The sequence below is a fragment of the Eulemur rufifrons genome, chromosome 1, assembly GCF_041146395.1.
Source record: "Eulemur rufifrons isolate Redbay chromosome 1, OSU_ERuf_1, whole genome shotgun sequence".
Lineage (NCBI taxonomy): Eukaryota > Metazoa > Chordata > Mammalia > Primates > Lemuridae > Eulemur > Eulemur rufifrons.
The window spans coordinates 73,985,560-74,002,402 of NC_090983.1; the positions used below are offsets into that span (position 1 = coordinate 73,985,560).

Genomic DNA, 16,843 nt, shown 5'->3' on the forward strand with positions numbered 1-16,843 from the left:
GTATGAAAGTAACTGAAATGTGATCCATGAAATAGTTACAATCACCAAAATAAGGAAGGCTTATTTTTCTATTTTACTTTAAAAGGAACAAATAAATTGGTCATCAGTCTTTGATAAGTTCTGGATTCGCCACCACCTCCAGAAACTGTACAAATGGATAGTTCTTTTGTTTTACTTATTTATAACATATATCACATAAGGCAAATTCACTTCATGCTTTACTTCAGTAAAACGGGAAAAAAAGCTTTCACTGAAATTGGCACTAAAGTTTTAAGTTCTTAATAGCAAGGAGAGATACATCCAACTATAAGCAGAATGAACATAGTCATAATACATATCAAATCAAAATTATTTCCTTTATATAATCAGCAATGAGTGAGTAACTCCAGAGGTAGTATGGCAGAAATGAGCATGGATCCTATCAGGTCACAACCAATGAAGAAATTAAATTTATTTTTTCCTATGGTTTTGACCATAAATTGCTTTACATATTTAGGACCTGAATAAAAACCACTCTCAGCAGAAATCTTGGCCCATTAATTCAACTGACATATCAATTTACAACTTTCAGGACTGCAGATATAAAAAATGTAAAGTATAAAATTATGTTAAGTTTGCAATGGTTTTAATTATATTCGTTAAAAATATTTACATTTCCCAGGACTTACTTGACAAAACCCCCTTGCAATATAATTCTACTCTAAATTTTTATTTATAAAATGAGGCTCATTTATGAGATTTCAATGACTAGTATACTGCAAATTGCTTACATTCTGTAAAATATTTTAAGAACTTTTCATATCAAAGGTAGTTTATATTGGATTATCTGAAACCCAATAGTGCCCACAGATGAGCTGCTTATATTCTTTCCATTAATGCTTAGAAAGCACTGTGAAAATGAAAAGTGCTGTTAAGTGCTATCATCTCCCTTAAATTTCCACTTATACTGTGTGCACATTGTGAAATAAACACATATGCAGCATGTCCATGTTTTGATATGTATTTTTTATTTCCCTGCAGTTTTCACTTATCAAGAACAAGTAACAGGGAAAGTTGTCTGAACTAGTGCATAAACAAACATTCTGAAACACCACTACACGTATCTAATTTACAAGAACCGTATAAAAAAAGTCACTAAAACACTACACTATGAAGGTGTCCAACGCTTACAGTCAGACTTTTTCCAACCCGTTACTTGCCTTGTTGCCACAGGAAAACTCTCCAAAATTGAAAAGACAATCTTGCCACAACCCTCCCCCCACCCCGCCCCAACACCTGGGATGGCTCGATATCTAAACTTCCAATAATTATTGCAATGATATAATGCAATACATACCTGGTAAAATATCTTTTATGTGGTGAGTTACAGTTTTAAAGCCAGTTAAAATATGCAGTCTTCAGATAAAATGTAATCCTTGAAAAATTTTCATATCTGCACAGTTTAAATGTGCTAGATGCATAATTTTTCCTAGTCCATTTTTTCTGTGTAATTATTTTTTATAAACTGGTATTATAAATAGAAATATACATTCAAAATACATGGAAAAGTGAAGTTACTACATTAAATTTGCATGTATCGATCCATCCCTTTCCCCTGCACGGTAATAGAAAATACTATTTTGCCTTGAACTTCATATTTGACAGTGAAATGCCACTAAAGTATTTACCAAAAAGTCCATCTAGTCAAATTGTGAAACAAAATGAACCAAGTGAAAACTTTACAGTTCCTTTAGAAAAAAATTACAAGAATTTCATTTCCTAGCTATGAATCTTTAACTTTTTAGACACAAAGTTGGATTTATTTTTACAAGATACAAAATGTAAACATGGCAAAATAAATAGTTAAAACAAGTGATGCAGGATCCCATTTCATGCTCATGATCCCATTAAAGAATTATTTTTAAAATCCATTCAGTTGCAAATTCAAGTGCAAAAGCATGATGATGAATATCTACTATTCAAGTAACAGAAATAATATTGATGATACAAATAAACTATTTTACAAGGTAGTGATTTTCCCAATTTTACAAAATATACATCATATATCGATTTAACATCCGATATACTATAGTCCATTTAGGTCCACTGTCACACTCTGTGATCCACAGAGTGTCACCTTTTGCATTCAGCTGGAATATGAATGACTGCATGTCATCAGCACAGGTCAAAGCCACATGTTTCAGGTTATGTCACTTCCATAGCTACTGTTGTCTCTGCTATTCCATTTAAACCCAATCTTTCTGGTTCATGGTTCTCTCTAAAATAAGGCAAAGAGTAAAAATAAACATTAATATTCTCTAGAATATGATACTATCGCTTAGGATTTACAAATATATTTTTATATAACTACAACTAAACATGACTTCACAAGAACATTTTCCATTTTTACCATTTCTAGACAGAAATGAGAAAAAGTTTTCTTCAGTTCAGAAATGCCATCAATTCCTAATTACTTGATTACAGCTATTACTTATGAAAGATAATAATTTAACATAGTATTTCAGTAGAAGCCAACATAAATTACTTATGAAATATATAACACAAGACAATCCAAGTTTTTTTATAATAGATAAAGGACATGCTCAAAAATAATCATCAGAAGCACAATATTACTTACTTTCCACTAGAATTTAATTTTACAGGCTTAAGGTCATATACTTATTATCCCATGCAAATCAATTTTTTCCTGATTCACTGTTCTTTTATAGTATCATAGACAGAAATATAAAATCATACTCTGCAATACATTATTATAGATTTCATTAATCCTAGAATATTCTCAATTTTAATGTATACATAGAATAATTTACTTTCCTTTTGTGTATAATACTGAAGAAAACACAAATTTTGATTTGAGACCTAAACTCTGGTATGGAATTAATAACAATAGCACTAATTTTCCACACTACCTAAACTACAAAAAAAAATTTTATATACACACACACACACACATAAAAGAGTAACTACGTTTCTAAAATAGACTGAAGTATTTGCCAATTTGATCATTTTTTCTTTTTCTAATTTTTTACAATTCTGGTTGACATTTAAGCATCCTACTAAGGACCTAAAACAAATAATCTAAGTCTCAGACCTTTATATTAAGCAGATTATCAGCACTTGTTGAAAAGCAAGACTGTCAACAGATACAAATTGCTGGAGCAGTGTTAAAAAAAAAAGCCTTTTTCCTCCCACAGCATAGCCAGAACCAAGGGAGAGAACGATACTTGAAACACATGAACACACAAACACACACCTTGCTATGCTGCTGATGGCACTGCTGGGAGTAACCTTTGGCACTCTGTCCATACTGGCAGCAACTGTGGCAAGTTTTAAGGCTGTTGGCGATGGTGCTGAAGTCCGTGTATTGATATGCACATTGACTGGAGAAACAACACTGACGTTATTGAGGTGCACTGCGTTTGTCAGGCAGGAATTGTTCATGGGAAGTGTTTGAGGACTGCTTGTGCACAATGCTGGGATTAAGTGGTTTGTAGTGGTGTGGCCAACTGTCCTTACAAGTTGTACTGCTGAAATCCCTGGGCTGGATGATAAAGCCATATTGGTGGAGTACAATGTTTTAGAGGTTCCTGAAAGAGAAGGAAAAAAAAAATCATTCAATTAGTGTCATGACATTAATAAAACTCTTTATCTTTAGGAGTTTAATTTAAAAAAACCCCAAACATTTGTTTTTGAATTAAATATCACTGAATTAAATAATGGTCTTTCCAAAGAAAGCTTCTGTTCAGTAAATACAATGTACTCACCTGTTAAAACCTCAAAGACACCCCTCTTTCTACTGGTCTGTGTAAAGGGGCTGTGTAAGAAGTATTCCACTGCCTTTGTGGAACTCTGGACACAGTATATACACACACACACATACACACACACACACACACACACACACAAAATGACAGTCGCATTTCCCTAAGAATTTGCAGATGCGTGAACATTAGTAAGAATGGACAATCAAGATTATGGTTATATGTAAAAGCAACTGGAAAATCCTTGAGTCTGAGAGGTGGCTGAAGGATGATAGGAATAGCAAGTCTTTGAGGACTCCAGGTACTAAGAAACAGATGAGGTTTCACAGCAATACTGTCTCATTCATTCATTCAGGATATTATGGGGGTACAGACATTTCGGTTACATGTAATGTTGTTTGCCCCCTCCAAACCAGGGCTACAAGCATGTCCCTCCCCCATACAGTGCATTCCACTTCCATTCGTTGTGAATTTACGCCCCTCAACCTCACCCCTACTGGCACCCAGTGAGTATTACTACCATCTGAACAACTTAGCGTTGGTCAGTTAATACCAATTTGACGGCGAGTACATGTGGTACATGTTTTTCCATCCTTGTGATACCCCACTTCAAAGGATGGGCTCAATTTCTATCCAGGATAACATAAGAGGTGCTAGATCACCACTGTTTTTTGTAGTTGAGTAGTAGTACTCCATGGTATACATATACCACATTTTATTAATCCACTCATGTATTGAAAGGCATTTGGGTTATTTCCACATCTTTCCAATTGTGAATTGTGCTGCTATAAACATTCGAGTGCAGATGTCTTTATTACAGAATGCCTTTTTTTCCTTTGGATAGATGCCTAGTAGTGGGATTGCTGGATCAAATGGTATTTCTATTTTTAGCTCTTTGAGGTATCCCCAAATTACTTTCCACAGGGGTTGTACTAGCAATACTGTCTCTTAAGGGGAAGAGTCAGAGAAAAATCTGCCTATGAGTACGTGAGAGTGGGAAGGTAAACCCAATTTCAAATTTATTACAGACTGTTCTGGATTATATTTCATCTTTTTATCAATGAATAGATGATTCAATGGTGATGGTTAGTATAATAATTAGCTTGATGGATTTCCTAAGATGTGAAGCAACTGACAGTAAGTGAATGAAACCAGGCAGGATGGAATGTTACTCAGGTAGGCACCCAGTCGGTGCAGAAGGAAACGAAGCAGGCTCCCTGAGAGTTCTAGAACACCCAGCTATTTCCCCCTGTCTTCCCAAAGAAATTCTGAAGAGTCCTGATTGATTTCTTATACACATTTTCTCCCTGGATATAAAAAAGAAAAACCATACCCCAAACCAGTGAGTTACAACTTCAAGCTAGTAAGGGCCACGTGAAAGCCCGGCCGTACCTGAAGGCTGGACAACACCGTTCATGTTGCTGTGGCCAGTATTCTGTTCCTTGGCTGCCTCGCTACGACTTGGAACAGGCGCACTGACCACTGCGGACGCAGCAAAGTGGGCGCTGGCTGAGTCAAGTGTTTTAGACATACAGTCAGAGGTGCCTGAGCCCTATAAAGTGAACAAAGTTAAACTTTGGTTTTTACATGTGATTTCATGAACATATTAAGGAACAACCCAAGACGCTGTTTCCTTTCTAACCTTGAACAGTTACAATTGTTTAGATTAAGAGATCTAGGACTCCAAAGACTATTTTTGGCATATGAAGCAGGGACGTGACTAAAAACTGGGAAGTGGTTATTTCTGAGAAAGATCTAGGGGATTAAAAAACCCAAACCTTTAATGTTCTATTAATTTTTCCTATAAATGTTAATGAATGCTTTTAAAAATGCTTGACAAGCTAGATACTATGGGTGAAATGAAATCACAGAGATGACTGACTAGTAGTCATTTTTGTCACACTGTAAAAAACTTGTCTTGGATTAACCCTGAAGTAGGCTAAAAATACTTTAGGGTGGTTACCAAGAGACACAGAAAAAGCAAACAAAGGCAAGCTAAATGGCCATTTCTCCTTGATTCTGTATAAAACTGGTTAACTGTTACCAAATCCAGTAGCCTTAATCTTTGAGCCAGCCCCAGATCCACCTGGGTGTCACAGGAGTAATGAGGAGTATCAGGGTCACTGAGATTTTCATGTTTTGGGAATCAGGATCTTCAAGGTCAGTGTCCTGACCCTTTTGAAATGGAGCTGAACCGCTATGGGCAGATCGTGCCCTGAGATCTCAGAGAATATAACCATGAGTTATTCTCAGATATTACTTCAGAGGTAGTTTTAGAATTATGGAGAAACAAAAACTTAATACCTAAATGTAAGGCTTGTTTTTTTTCTTATGTGGTTCAAATTTGAAATATATTTCTTAGTTTTGTTTTTAGTGACTTAAAATTTACTCTCTTAAAGTTCTAGAAACCAGAACTCTACAATTAGTCTGATGGGGTTAAAATCAAGGTGCTGGCAAGGCTAGTTCCTTCTCACAATTATGGTTTCATGAAGTATTTTTATTCTTATCCCTAGTGTCTTTATTTAATGATGTCTATGAACAACTTCTCCTAGTGGCATTTTTTTTCCTACAGGAAAATGTGATTCACAGAGGCAAGAGGCTGTGCTGTCTAAATTTATTGCACTATTCAAGCAAATTATTAATACCTCTCAGCTCATGGGGCACATCCACATGGCAAACACATAGTTTAGGAAGGGGTTAGCAAAGTTATATCCTTTTAGTGTGTTCAAACCAGGTTAAAAAAAAAGTTACATCCTTAAAAATTATCTTTTTTGGGGAAGTGGGGGATGATGGTTGTAAGAATGTATAGTTACTTCTACAAATTTTCAATAACCCTTCAAAGAAAAGAGTAATTAGTTCTTTCTTGGATTAAAAATACCCTGTTTGGCTCTAGTACTCTTCTCAAAATATTAAGAGACTAGTTTATAAACTAGTCACTTAAAATCATGTACATTAGGTGAAAAGAAATTCAGGTTAGACCCCCCAAATCAAGAGTGGCAAAATTGAGGTTAACTTCTGTGACTTGACTAAAACTAAACAAAGCTACATAATTATGAAAGAAAGAGGCATGATCGTTATTAAAAGATAGGTTTACCTGTGCTTTTGGATGTGTCTGTTGCGAGGAATGCTGAGATTGCTGTTTCTGCTGAAGCTGAGCAAGCTGCTGCCTTTGCATTTGAACTAACTGTTGTTGATGTGTCTGAAACTGCTCTTCTGTGATACCCCCTGTTACTGGTAAAGGACATTAATTTCAGAAATAAGTATGTTGTAAAGTATTTTCAATAACACTGAATATAAACTTAATCCACAATTAACATGAAAAGTGACTACAAATCACAATATGCATTATCAGAAAAGTACCTAAGAAAAATGACAAATCTTTCACCAAGTATGGCATATGCTTATACCCATGATTTTCTTAATATCGTATGTTAAAAAAGTTCTTATATGTAGTTTTCATTGCATAACATAGTTCTAATATGAGGATTTTACCATTTATTCATAGACTTAGTATCTTTAAGATCACTCTTAATTGTCTATATTATGGTGACCATGTAATGAGAGAAAGTTTGATTTATTAACACTAATAATAATGACTAAGTTATAGCCTTACTAAGAAACCAGGACCAAGGCAAGACTGTAAATGATACTTAATGCTGGTTTTCATACAAAATTGAAGTAAAAATACTTTTCTCTCTGATTATAAATCAGAATGGACAACAAACATGTTTATCTAATATAACCATAAACCACAGTTTAAAGCCAATAGGTTCAATGCCTAAAATAAATCCTATCTATAAAAATATGGGCTAGAATTCAGAGAGATGTTCAGAAATTTAAAGATACAATGTATCCTCAGATGTAAGGAATTATGTTGTGACCAAGTATGTTAAAGTTAGTGAGTTTCAAATAAAAACAAGGCATCTAAAACTTCTGCTTAAAAGATCAGCTAACAAAAGTTATAGAAATCATTTTTCAAAGAAATGTGAACAAAATTTCATTTATTGATATGTAAATAGATTCCTGATAAACTGATTTAGAAGACACAAAGTTATTTTCATGGAAGTTTGTACATTATTAGAATCAAGAAATATTACACTATATCAGAATACATGTACTTTAATTTTGCTCTATTTTTCTTTATTGCCTGTTTTCCTTTCTCCCAATTATTTCACTCAGTCAACAAGTATTTAATATTAACTACGCTGCAGAGTGCTGCATTAAGAGTTACAGTGAATACAGGGGAAAATAAATTAAGAAGAAGGTCCCTGTTATAACGTCCTACAGTAGAGTTGAGAAGAAAAAAAAGATACATATAAAGAAATATCAACTAATATGAAAGCAACCTTTACATGCAACTGACCAATCTAATCAATGTGACCTAAAGGAGTTTAGACAGGAGACTACACCCTCAACCTAGGTTACTTAACTTTCCTAAAGTTGTCTGCTTAGTAGGATCACAAATGAGAAATTAAAATTTTTGATAGTAAATTAGACATGTAACAAGTTATGCCCAGTACAGTCTATTTTCTATGAAAAGGGAGTTAGGCCTCAGAGATGGACAAAGCTTTCATTTCCATTCTACATTATTATTAAAATTTGTATTGAACTAGGATGAGGGGAAAACAGGTCTTAGATAGACATCAATTTTATTTTTAGAAGATTCAAAAAGTTGGGGCTACTATAGTGCTTACTTTAAAATTTTAATATTACCTGCATTTTTGAAGTACACATTAGTTATCTTACAGAATTACCAATAAAATCAAATGGCTTTCTTTGTATATGTTAAATTCACTGCAAGTGTTCTATTTTTAAATGAAAAAAAATTTTAATTCTAAATTTATAATCTTCAAAATGAAATGAAAATGTGAAATAGTCATGAATTTCCAGCTATTTGAAAATCTTGGGGAAAGAGAGGAAAAATAGTTTATTAGATATAAAGACAGGAAGAAAAATCTTAAATTAAACCCAAATATCTAAGTCCTCTGTGTATAAGACTGTGCCAATTCAAAAGAAATGGATTTAGAATCTAATTATTAGAACAATCCTTAAATCCAGTATTAAGTGTGTCATAAAACTGAGCTTTATATTCTGGTGAAAAAGTGGGAGTCACAGTGGTTAAGTTTAAGTGAGGAATAAACCAAATAAGGGAAATATAATTTAATGGCCATTTCAAAATTGAGCGAGAAAAGAGAATCTTTTCTCTTTCCAAAATCTTTTAAGTCAGTCAATGAAATCTTACTAATTCAGAATAAAGTATATGTCTAAATTAGTACAAAGAATAAATTGCTGTTTTCCAACCAAAAAAATAAAAACAAAAAAACTTTTGGAGCCAGGCATGGTGGCTCATGCCTGCAATCCTAGCACTTTGGGAGGCTGAGACAAGAGGATTGCTTATGGCCAGGAGTTTAAGACCAGCCTTTAGCAAGAGCAAGACCCCGTCTCTACAAAAATATAGAAAGATTAGCCAGGCGTGGTGGCAAGCTCCTGTAGTCCCAGCTACTCGGGAGGCCAAGGTAGGAAGATTGTTTGAGCCCGAGAGTTTGAGGTTGCAGGGAGCTATGATGACACCACAGTACTCTAGCAACAGAGTGAGACCCTGTCTCAAAAAAAGAAAAAAAACCGAAAAACCAAAGACAACAAAAACTTTTGGATTAGTAGTCCATGGCTAACAAAGTATTGCCAACTAGAGGTGTTGTATTTGCTTTTATGAACAGGTGATCATTTGTGTTTATATTAAAAATGGATGCAATAAATACTACTTGTTTTTCTAGATGTCTACATTTACTGCTCTGTCTTGTTGAGATCATTGATTTGCTCAGGAACCCCATCCTTTTCGCCTCAGAGGAAACTCATAAAATCCCAATCTAGTCTCAATCCAAATTATTCACATCAATGGAGTTTCTCAACCTTTCTAAACTTAGGCTGACTTGGATACCAAAAATCTTATCCCTGTTCTCATTTCTGATTGAGAATGAATGATACAGACATAATTTAATTCTATAATATAGATATGCTTAAAAATTACTTTTTCTTCTTCCTTACTTCAAGCTTACTGTTACATACATTCTTGACTTCTTTTTCTTTACTATTAAGATATTTTGTGCTTCAAACAAGCTGATGTTCCTCATTCAGAATTTTCTAGAGCATTGTTTATTATTACTTCAATTCTTCAGACAAAAATAGCAAATAGTAATCATGACACAAAATTGGAACACAGAGAACACACCCTTTCTAACTCATTTATCATTTTGGGATGGACAGAAAGTGGTAAGAAATATATGGTTGTAATGGCATGGGCACAATATTGAATTGCTGTACTCAGGGTCCTCACAGTTGACTTACTGGTAGGCAGGGGGTGGAAATTTGATTGAAAGCACTTTTTCTACTATTTTTTTCTTTCATAAGTCACTAAAACACGTCCATAAAAGATTTATTTCTTACATTGATTTGAGTCACCAAGAGGCATGCATTAAAATACATCAGAGAAAGCTCACAGTTACAGAGCGAACAAATCTGTTTAGGAATGAGATATAGGATAGGGACCCAGCTTTGGGTGAGGTGGTGGTGGTACAAAAAAGTGGGAATGTACAAAAGAGAAACCTCTGCTTTTCTTGCTTAGGGCCAAGATCTTTTTACTAGTTGATCTTAGGTTGCTAGCTTAAAAGTGAAATTCATGCTGGTCATAAATCTACCCTACTTCACGCCCCCAAGTCCTATCAATTTAAAAGTAACCATAAATCTGATTGTTTTGTGAAGGTGGCAATATTTCACTACTCCAGATAGATGGGATGTTCCATTTAGGATTCCCTTCCCTAAATGAGTTTTGCAAATCTTCCTGGGTAACATTCTAATACATTGGTTTATCTATTACAGATTTTTCCCTTTTATATATCCAAATATGTCATTCCATACACTAGTAACATACTTGCATTTCTGGACATCTTGTATAGATAACCAACAGTCTATTTTTGACAAAGGCCCCCCAGCTTTCTGGATATCTTCCATAAATCTGACTCATTGTCTATCTTGAATCAGTCTGTTTTTATTCCTCAGATGAATCCATGTATCTTTTCTTAAAACACTTATGGTTTCTATAAGGTTCTCTCCCTAGGGTGACCACTTAGCCCCATTCCCTCCCATATTCTCAGAGTGATCCGCCAAAAACATACTCTGGGCACCACCATGGTTTTTACACTAATATAATAATTATGAAGCTCTAGATCACTGTTTCTTAAGTTTGAGCTCACAGAGGTAATCCTGAGAATATGGGAATTCTTTATAAGTTTTTTTAACTTTGTACTGTTGTTTTCATTGATAATTTAAAAAGAAAAATCTAATAGAAACACACTCTGGACCCTCTGGATGATCATCCCACAACACAGTATGGTCACAGGATTTTTGTGCTTGTACCTACCTTTCTTTTTTGATAATCTTTTGACTTTTAATGTAGGGTATCTCAAACTGAGCTAAGATGATATATTCTTGGGAAGCTACGAATTTTTCAAATACTAACCTAGACCAAGTTTTCATAGTTTAATGAACAGTACCTAATGTGGTCATAAAGAGTATCTAAAAGTCAAAATGAATATATTATCTGGCATTTCTTCATCTATGAGGTAGGTCTTTGTTATGAGAGTTTTAATACATGCTTTATCAAAGCAATGCCGACTGTATGCAAATATTTTTGTTTTAAAGGACAAATTAGGGGCTGGACTAGGGGTAGAAAGAGGGATTCTATTTCAAATCTTCCAGGTCATAGTGGGGAGTCAGGTGAAAGTTCACACAAATCAATGGAGCTGCTCTGAGGACAAACCTAATCCAGGAACAATGATGTTACCTTTCCAGAACTACATACATCCTGTAAATGTCATTCTTACAGTTAAAGGAAAATGAATAAACTGTCAAACTTCAAGGGTGGGGAGTGAGAAAGTGGTGGGGTGGGGAATGAGGAACAAACATATGTACGAGGATAATGAAAATAGACTAAAAATTCATTTAAACTTCTGACACCCAAGCTACATAGTTATAGTTAAAACTTATTCCATTATTATTTCCTTTCACAGTCAAACTAAAATCTTTTAATTCCTTAGGTCTGAATCCATTTCTCACCTTTGGAAGTAACCCTAACCCAAAAAATAAATCCTCATGAATCACTAGCTGGTTGTTAAAGCACAGTATTACCCATCCTAAAACTTTCATGCCTGTAAACATTTTATGGCAATTTAAGAAGGAATGAAAAGAAAAACTGAATAAATTATTTAATAAAAATTTTAGGAATTTCACTTGGAAAACTGTAGAAACTGTTAATGATTTTACAAATCGGTTAATATTAAAATATTTAGCTGGTCAAAAAGGCTGTTAGTATCTATTAAGATAGGTGAGAAAAGCACAAAAAGCATGTTAACTTGCACCCATGCATTAGTGAAAACCAAGATTAAATGTAAATTAACCTGGCCCTTCAAGTATAAACCAGCAAAGCACTTCTGGATATGAAATATATTTTCTTGAGTTTTGGATTTAGGAGTATCATCTCAAAGAACAGTTAAATAATATTGCAGTTTCAAATGACTATCTTCTATTTATATGAAGAATGTAATTATTTGCCACGTGCTATCAGTTTCTTGAAGGTAAGGATTATTGTCTTGTAAAACTTTGTAACTTATAAACATTAGATGCAGTGGTTTACATATAACAGATCCTAAATAATTATGTATGAAATTAATTTTTCTTGGTTATTCACTTCTATGCTCAGTACAATCTATCTTCCCTTTCTCTCTCCTGCTTTAAATCTTTTTGAGAAGAGTTTTCCAATTCAGAAAACTATTTACATAATAGTTAACAAAACACATCTTTCTGCTTTAAAATGAAAAGTCTTTAGTTTTAGTTCTAATGTAACTAGGACACATTTCAATTTTGTCTTAGGTATATAAAAAATAACAAACAGGATATATCATGAATTGTGACTTTAAAAACATTAACCAGGGTTATTAACAACATAAAAGATAATTCTTTGCCACTAGCCTTTAAGTTTACATAAGATGTAGCCCTTTTTTTCTTTTTAAGAACTAAGGAACTTGTGATATAAATAAACATTATTGTCAAGCGCATCAGGCTTCTATTTCTGATTCAACTCTTCATTTGCTGGGAAGTCCAAGCCTTGAAACATAAAATTCAGTACTAATAATATATTTAGTTCAGTGATATTCTCTGCCAGGTAGAAATATGGTCCTGTGTTAGTTTTGGTACCCTTTTTTTTTTTTTGTCTTGTTAAAGACACACATGCTTTCATGACCAAGCCCACTAAGAACAAGCAGAAGGCAAAAGTGCTAAAGATACATAGATTAAAAGAAACCAAATACATAACGATCCATCAAAAGTAAAGATGCAGCTTTCTAAAAACTCCTACATTCCTCTCTTTAGGTAGATGAGGAAATTTCTATCAGTATTTACTGAACTGCAACTGAATTCACTTAAAACTATTTAACCAGAACTGAGAAAACTATTTAATGGATATAATTGATACAAATGGCACTAAAAATTATCACAGCTTTTTAATTATTTGCAAAAATGCTGTTAAAAGATTTTTTTCATTATTTGTTTATACTCCCATGCCTAATATTTTAAAACAAAAGAAATTTGTTGAAAACAAAAAACCCTGTGGCCCCAATGACTAGAAGGTCACAGTCAATAGAGAAGGAATACTTCAAACAAAATCCTTTAGCTTGGTAATAAATAATTAAATATGAAAGACTTGATTTCAAAATATTGACTTCTAATGTACCTTAGTTGTTACTTAAGCCATAAAATTTTTCAAGGGAAGAAAGAAATAGTATGTTGAGGGTATTAAAAAATATAAGACAGGAGACAATGGTGTTTTAGGATGGGTGGGTGGGGAAGAGGCTTTCCACGCACAGGCAGTAAGTTCAGTAAAGAGTTGACATGATAGCTGTGCGGTATTGTGAGTATGCCTTGCGGGGCGGAGGGTGGTGGTAAAAGATATATATATATATATATATATGACAGGAAAAATTACCCAGACCAAAAAAAACTATTCTATTTTTTTCTGATGATAAAGGAAAGGCAAGAATACAAAAATAATCCTGTCTATGATGTTAACACAGTACATTTGTGATTTAAGTTCGCTGAGAGATGCATGCATGCCTAAGATAATATTTTAAATGCTTATTTTATGTTGATGTATAGTAGTCATAGAATTATAGAGCTGATTATTATGGACTATTTAAGTTCTATTAAATTCTATGTTGGATCAATATGTATATATAGATGATAAAATAAATATACATTTTCTGAAAAAAAGTCAAGTTAACTGTAGAGTTTATCCGGAATGTATAGTAGAAAGCTGCAAATACCATGTTCAAGTTGTGAAGAAAGATATTAAAATCATTTTTTAAATATGGTATACACTGGCGGAGAAGAAATTCAGCCTGTAATCAAATGTAATTATAAATGCCCATATATGATATGTTTTTAACTTCATTTTTGGCAAAAATTATTATGAATAATGTTAGGTATGGGAATTCCCATATACTTCAATGATATGAACTTTGTCTTGGAGTTGGCTGAAAAAAGATTTGACCTAATAATGTCAACTTCCTACTATCTTTAGATTTCTAAGAACCCTGATATTGCAAATCATATTAGGTATTTATCCATTTTGGCTTCAAAAGCTCATTAAACTTCACAGACCCATGAACTTTATATAATGGGATGCCATTTTCCTTACCTAAGTTCATTTAGGAGAAAATTAACCCAACTAATTTGGAGAAATGATATGCCAACTTCCAATCATTCAAACAAATCCAATTTTCCATTATAACCTTTAAACAGATAAATGTCTAAGTCAAGCAGGAAAACAGTTCAGTAACTAAAAAAGGCTGAATACTACTGAGACCAAATTTTAAGCTAAAATGATTTAAAATTGCTTTAAAGAAGTTTAATATAATAATTTTGCATCCTAAAATGCACCATCCGGGAAGTAATTTAGAAACACATAAAAAACTGTTATCAATAGTGTTAAGTCAAGTCACATCTATTTCTGTTTCAGGATACCAGGCATTATCTGCAATGTATACACTGTAGGAGTATTTACAAATTATAATTTATAAATTGTAATTGTATACATGTGATAAAGAGAAGACTACCCACAGAAGAAAACAAAATTTGTATTTTAGATTCTCTAGATATTATACATTATTTGCAATGTACATATCATTAAAATATTACATTAATTTGAGCACAATGTCCCTTAAAATGAAAAAAACTTTCTGATCTCAAATAGAGAGGTAAACTATCAGACAAAATTTACCATTATTCATAAAGTCTCCTAAAAAATTACTTTTCAGAAACAAAGTTTTCAATGGTACTCTTGGGGAGCAATGGCTATGTTTAAGCAAAATTTATACCCAAAAATGAAAATTTTCTTTAACATAAGAAGCAGACAGTACTGTGCTATGATGATCTAGTGGCAGCTTACACGCAGTTTGCCCACAGGGAACTCTGTGTGCACTCTGCCCACACATTCAATATACCAAGCACACACAATGAAAAATACACGTCAGTGGTTTCACAGATACCAGTAAGGATATTCTGGTTAAAATGTGAACCGCAATAGCAGAGTTTTGTTTCTTAGATAGGAAAAATAAAATGCAATAGTTTAACATAAAATTTCTTTCCTAAGTGAGATTGGGAAAATAAATCTTCAAAATTTATCCTGAGAGTTTGTTTAGTGGATAATGAAAATTAGCAGAAACCGTAAGCAGGATTTACCCTTAACATAGTGACAGCTTACCTGATATGCCATTCTTGCTGGTGTTCAATAAAGCTACAGATGCTGCAGAAACTCTTTTATTGTTCACAGTCTGCCCTGGTTTTCTTGAGGTACATTCTTCATTATCACTGTCCTGTAAATTTAGTAGCCTTGGCTGGAAACACTGTAGTCGACATGATCTGATATTGCTTAATATTTCAGAAAGGGACAGTCTATTTTCACAATGTTTACTGGAAGCATTGGTCCGAGAGAAATTAGAAGAAAAGTCTATAGTTTGGGAAGAGCTTGAAAAACTATTCAGCATTTCAGGGTCTATCTGTTTCAGGACTGGGTCATGTTCTGTGGATATTCGGTCCATGATGACCCTGAAAAGCAACGTAAAACCAAACATTAAGTGGAAGAGCTTAACATTTTCTCTATACCTTCCCTTCTAGCTTGTAAACAACCACCAGGTCAAAACAAATAGCTTACCTTCCACCTCTGCCAATCCGCCTCCTTGCAAATCCTATACATCTTCTTGGGACTGTGAGTGTTGTAAGGCAATGCCTATATCTCAACTTATCCAAATCTGCCAAATCTGCCAATTCTGCATTTTCACACGAATGGTTAGCTTGGTCCAAACGAGGCTGCAAAATCAAACAAATAAACAAACAAAAAAACAAAATGCATGAAGTAAATCTAAAATGAAGAGAGGTTAAAACCACTATAAAAATAAGGTAGCTACAGCATTAGCAGACCAATTAAAATCTATCTTATGACTTAGATCTGATAAAAAAAAATCTAGACGTAAAACTGTAAAATTCGGGGCTCACATGAATATTAGCCAGGTTAAATTTTACAAAATTGAAAAAAAGTTCACTCACCAAAATTACTCATATTGAATTTAGTTTATAAATATAAATTCATTTAGGATATATTATATTTAAAAAGAAATATATCTTCAAAAAATAATATGGTTTTTAACACTTATGTACAAAGTAGAAATGATGAAATTATGTAGTAATTTACAGGCTTCCTACTGAGATACATCAGAAGGAATTTTTGTTGGGCTAAAAATTGCACTTCAAGCACACATGGGTCAAGGTGAAGCTTCCTCTTTACTTTTAAGAAACACATAGCCCGTTTCTATGCCTTTCCATTCCCTTCATCATTCTATTGTTCTGTGTCTTACCACTTTTATCCCCTTTCATAAAATTTCCCATTCTCTCATCAGCATAACCAGTAACCAAATCCCCACCTCTCCTACATTAAACATACACACCCTAAAAAGGTTGTCAGTGTCTATGTTTAT

General features: G+C 33.5%; 1 protein-coding gene across 1 annotated transcript in view; it reads right to left on the bottom strand.

Moving 5' to 3' along the window:
• Positions 1-986: 986 nt before the first annotated feature.
• EPC2 (enhancer of polycomb homolog 2) overlaps positions 987-16,843 on the bottom strand; it is a 114,528-nt gene continuing 98,671 nt past the window's right edge. Inside the window, exons 9-14 of the mRNA XM_069472902.1 lie at positions 16,024-16,178; positions 15,574-15,917; positions 6,856-6,992; positions 5,154-5,313; positions 3,254-3,587; positions 987-2,257 (exon numbers count right to left, since the gene is read on the bottom strand). Coding sequence (XP_069329003.1) covers positions 2,185-2,257; positions 3,254-3,587; positions 5,154-5,313; positions 6,856-6,992; positions 15,574-15,917; positions 16,024-16,178 — 1,203 coding nt within the window. The 3' untranslated portion in view covers positions 987-2,184. The remainder of the gene's footprint in view (positions 2,258-3,253; positions 3,588-5,153; positions 5,314-6,855; positions 6,993-15,573; positions 15,918-16,023; positions 16,179-16,843) is intronic.